The sequence below is a fragment of the Berghia stephanieae genome, chromosome 7 (assembly GCF_034508935.2).
Source record: "Berghia stephanieae isolate SIO BIC M18660-M18661 chromosome 7, UCSD_Bste_1.3, whole genome shotgun sequence".
NCBI classification, from domain to species: domain Eukaryota; kingdom Metazoa; phylum Mollusca; class Gastropoda; order Nudibranchia; family Aeolidiidae; genus Berghia; species Berghia stephanieae.
Window position 1 is genome coordinate 15,131,996 of NC_088366.1, and position 5,508 is coordinate 15,137,503.

General features: G+C 33.0%; 1 protein-coding gene across 14 annotated transcripts in view; it reads right to left on the reverse strand.

The window, feature by feature from the left end:
- Positions 1–3,746: 3,746 nt before the first annotated feature.
- LOC144976766 (uncharacterized) overlaps positions 3,747–5,508 on the reverse strand; it is a 71,227-nt gene continuing 69,465 nt past the window's right edge. For all 14 annotated transcript variants that reach the window (XM_078921177.1, XM_078921172.1, XM_078921181.1 and 11 more), the window contains one exon: positions 3,747–3,946. In XM_078921177.1, coding sequence (XP_078777303.1) covers positions 3,936–3,946 — 11 coding nt within the window. In that variant the 3' untranslated portion in view covers positions 3,747–3,935. The remainder of the gene's footprint in view (positions 3,947–5,508) is intronic.

Sequence of the window (5,508 nt, forward strand, 5' to 3'; positions counted from 1 at the left end):
ATCCGATTATTATTATTATGGGAGCGTCATTCGACACCTGAGTTTCAGGTGTATTTTATCACAGGATAATTCGACATCCGAGTTTCGGAAAAAAATATCATCTCCAAAAACCTATAACTATACATTCAACTGTTTCCCTCCCAGCCAAGGAACTCCGGCCAGGGTCAGGACAAAACTAAGTAATCTCATTCCAAGACAACGACAGGAAACAATTGGAAAACAGGTAAGGGGGGATAGAAGACACAGCATGTACCTCCCTGCCCACTATGGGAGGTCAGGATCCCCACCCAGTCGAATTATCTGGTGACAAAATACACCAATACAATAAACATCATCATCATCATCATCATCATCATCATCATCATCATCATCGTCATCATCATCTTCATCTTCATCATCACCATCATTGTAATTTTATAACATAAAAGAACGCCCCTTGTTTTTAAAAAACATACTTACCAATTTACTATATGTATTTCCATACAATAGTGTTGGCTTGCAAAACTGGAATATTGGTGATTGTCCAGATTCACAGAAGTCTATTTCTTTATCTTAATTAAAGTAAATGGACGTCTGTATATCATTGCATTGACAAAACGTCTTTTCTGCATTATGACCAGATACAGTTTACTACATGTGGTCTAGTGGTATGACACTCGCTTTCGGATCGGAAGGTCTTGGGTTTGAGCCTCGCTCGGTGCATAGTTGAGTCCTTGGAGAAGGCTCTTTACTCACATTCTCTCACCGTACTCAGGTGTAAAATGAGTACCTGGCCGTTAACAGCGTTGTATCTGTTCGAAAAAAAAATGAAATATCGCCTAACAGGCGTCATGTTCCATCCTAAATGTTAAATATTGCTGTTGGCCAGAAACCCCCTGTAAAGCGCTTTGAGCACATTTAGTATATATTGCCCTATAGAAAAGCTCAATTTTTATGTATTGATCGATAAAAGTTGTCAACAAATGTTGAACCCGTGACTTCTTTACTGTCAGAGGTGTTATGTATAAGATTTTTAAAACGTTAAGATATAATGTTAATTCTAATTCAATTAATATTTTTAAGAATGTCATTGATCAAGAACTTACCAACATAATACTTGATTTTGATGAATAATGATATTGGATATTATTGCATTTTGTATATCAATTATTTGAAACTCTTGAATATACAAAGTATCTAAATAGAGTCAATTATACTACGAAAACTGAATATGACACTTATTTATGCCTTAGATATTTGCCACTCAATATTATCAATTAACATTGAATGCTGTTTATATAATTGATAAATTGTATCTATGCACAAAAGTTACACAGATCATTTAAAGGTTTTTAGAACACATTAGGTCTTAAACGATGCGATACGATACGAATCAAACCTCAGACCCTCTGATTAAAGGTTAGGTATCATGAAGTCTGAGGTTCGATTCCCAGTCAAAACACGCAAATTTTTTTCTTTTTTTTTTTTTTTGGGGGGTGTTTTAAAAAATTATTATTATTATTATTATTATTATTATTATTATTATTATTATTATTATTATTATTATTATTATTATTATTATTATTATTATTATTATTATTATTATTATTATTATTATTATTATATTATCATTATTATTATCATTATTATTTTTATTATTATTATTATTATTATTATTATTATTATTATTATTATTATTATTATTATTATTATTATTATTATTATTATTATTATTATTATTATTAATGTAAGTATTGGTGGTATTACCGTTGTTGTATTTTTTGTAGTTATTAATGGTATCATTTAATTTTTTGGTTCCATTGACTTTTTTTCTCTCACTTTCATGATGAATGTTGTTATCAATCTGAATTATTTATTGCCGAAATCCTAAGATTAAATAAACTTTGTCAAACTTTGTATCACAGGGACTGTAACAATAGTTTGTTACCAGTTAGATATGTCACTAATCTATCTCACAGTACCAGATCTAATGTCCATAATTTTACCTGCTAGAAAAAAATATTGACCTACGCCCTGAGCGCAAGAGGCGAGTGCTCTTGTACTGAGCCATTGCGACCCAAATTAGATTGGTGATAAACGTTTTTGAATGAACATCTATTTAATCATAAAATTTAAGAAATATATTTATAAAACTTAGTCATTATTTCATTTTGTTAATCCTGATATCAAAGTGACAAAATTTTGTCAACACTTTATGGAGAATTAATTATCAAGCAGCCTTTACTTCAAACAGTTTCCAACCAATCATTCTAATGATTCGTCTACGAATTAAAATGCAATATTTCTACATTGTCTTTGTACAGGTTGCTAGAGATGAATTCAATGTAACATCACATAGAAATAAGGAAGTAAATAGATAAATCCATTCGGAAAATAAATAAATATCAAATACGAAAATAATAATGAAGCAAAGTAAACGAGGATAACGATGAAGCCACTCTGTCACTTCTATTCTAGTTTCCTTTTAAACGTCACCAGCAAATTAGATTTCCTGACTCCATGGGGCGAATAAACTGTTTCGGATTGGAAAAAGCCAGAAGTTGAAAAGGATGGAAGTAGCAGTAGTAGTAGTAGTAGTAGTAGTAGTAGTAGTAGTAGTAGTAGTAGTAGTAGTAGTAGTAGTAGTAGTAGTAGTAGTAGTAGTAGTAGTAGTAGTAGTAGTAGTAGTAGAAGGAGAAGAAGAAGAAGAAGAAGAAGAAGAAGAAGAAGAAGAAGAAGAAGAAGAAGAAGTAGAAGAAGAAGAAGAAGAAGAAGAGGAGGAGGAGGAGGAAGACGTAGTAGTAGTAGAAATAATATATAAAAGGGTCATCGGAAGGAATAAATAGAGAGTAGAGAAATTCGAATTTCCTCTCCTCTGGAGGGAGCGTATTTGTTGATGGATTGTTGTTGTTCTCAGCTGTGGTGTTGTGAACTGTTTTATGTCCGTGAAGCACTGTGAGTTCCTTTACTGTGGTGTGTTGTTTCTGCTTGTGTGTGTTTGTGACGTGTATAAAAGCCACTACTAAGGCTTCATTCTTTCGCCTTCAGTTTCAGCACTTTGATTAATAGTTAACTTCGTATAGATAGTATGCAGATGACGTCACTCAGGCCTTTGTTATTGTTTTTGCCATCCGCGTTTGTGAGCTGTTTTCACTAAACTGTATTAACCAGACTATAAAATTTCATGGTTACACAGAGTTTGTGTGTTGGTCCGTTATACTTCCGGATGGCAATATTGTGAACTCCGTGGCCAAGCGCATTCTATCTATAATTAGTTTTTTTCGTGTACCTGGAGCGATTCTCAAAGCTATCCACTTCGGTGGAGATTTTATTTATTTTATGTCCCATCGTGAATGAGATATAAAAACTATTCACGACACCTCAATCCCATTGCATTGCTTTGATACTCAAAAATATTGCGGTTGCGGACAGCCCAAAACGAGCAGAGGGAACACAATCTTAGTTTCCCTGAATATAGATGTGGTCGTGGTTTTCCTACAAAATAAAAGAAGAGGCATTTTGTCTAGAACGATCATGACCATGCTCTCAAAGACATTTCCCTCAGAAGCAGCTTGCATTCACACGACAACTTGAGTTTGCTGCTAAGCAATGTGTAAACAAAATGAATGCGTATGGCATGCCTAAGTGTGAATTAAAGCATAGTTCGGGTCATTTTGCATCTAATTATGAAAAAAAGCTGGGTCATGTTTTTCTAACTGGTTAGCTCTGCGTAAGGCCCGTATAAAGCTTCAAAAGACGACTTTCCCTCAATATTTAATATATTTATTGCAAAAACATGTCCTTGCTTATAAACAAGACAGTAAAAATAATCCAATGCAGACGTTATCCAAGAAAATTGGTCTATTACTTTCTTGAAGGGCGCACCTCTGTGACGAGGACACCGAAGTCAAAGAATCGTTTACCGTACTCGACTGGCACTGGACAATTGAAGGTTGCTACTTGGACCCTAAAGAAATTAACATATAAAGCATTACATTCATAGGTTTGTGATGAAAAAAAATTCGACATAAATCAACATATTCTAAATGACACTAACCTTTTTAAAGCCAACTGCATCACAAATAGGATGCGAATCGGATACACAATTTCCGACAAAAAATATGACAAACAACATCGTCTGTTTTCCACTAGTCACTATGAAATTCCCTTTCTATATATAATAAGCGACCATGTGATAGATATGTCTTAGGTCTTAAGTTATAATTCTTAAGTCGGTTTGCTGAACCTATGTACTACAACTTCTACTACTACTACTATTACTACTACTACTACTACTACTACTACTACTACTACTACTACTACTACTACTACTACTACTACTACTACTAACTACTACTACTACTACTACTACTAATAATAATAATAATAATAATCATTATTATTATTATTATTATTATTATTATTATTATTATTATTATTATTATCATCATCATTATCTATTTATTTATTTATTTATTTATTTTATTTATTTATTTACATAGCGCCGTCCCGTACAGCATAGCACAAGGCTTTCATTCAACCATACATTGAATCAAGATAGCAATTTAAATTTAGAAGAGTGAATTACCAATACGTCCTCTAGAATTACATTCGAGAAGGGAAATGATTGTATTTTGCTCCGGCAATTTGATCACATTTTTAATATCAACTCTCAATTCTGATTGAAGGTCTTGGACGTTGCAACGATTAAGCCAAATATAATACAATCCATTTACATTTGAGCACCTTTGGTGGATATCGCGCTATATATAAAAGCTCAAGTTTAAACGAATATTTGTCAACCTTATATTTTATTAAATTTTTTTTTGTAATAGTACATACTTTCAACTTAAAACCTTGGACACCCCAGTCATCACACTACATTAATTTTGCATTGATCTTAATGGGGGAAAATTGGCCTTATGCGCAGTTGATGCACAAAGCTGATAAGAACAGAAGAAGAAGAATGGGAGAAATATCACAGCACATAGGGTAATAAATATATTAAAATACTAAACGTGTTGTATCCATAACATATTTAAGAAGTTGCTTTTGTAAAATGACTTTTTGAATGTTGTAGACCCCTAAGGTACCCAATCAAAGTGGTACACCCTTTAAAAAAATTGTTACACCCCTGTTGTCACGATACACTAAATTTGCATTGATCTATCTTAATGGGAAAAATTGGCCTTATATGCAGTTGAGTGCACCAAGAGGAAAAGAAAAGAAGAAGAAGAATGGGAGAAATATATACTCCATAGGGTAACAAAAATGATATTGAAATCCACTCATGTTGCGTCCATAACATATTTGAGAAGTTGCCTTTGTAAAGTGGCTTTATTGTTTTATGCCGCTGTATGGTGTACAACCTTTAAAAATTTGAGCTTTTATATCGCGCAATATCCACTAAACTTACTCAACGCGCTTTGCAAGGGGTCCCGAGCTAACAACAGAACTTAATATGTAAAACGAGAAATGACGCCTATTAGGCGGTATTACAATATTCTTTCTATACAGAGCCAACGTTGT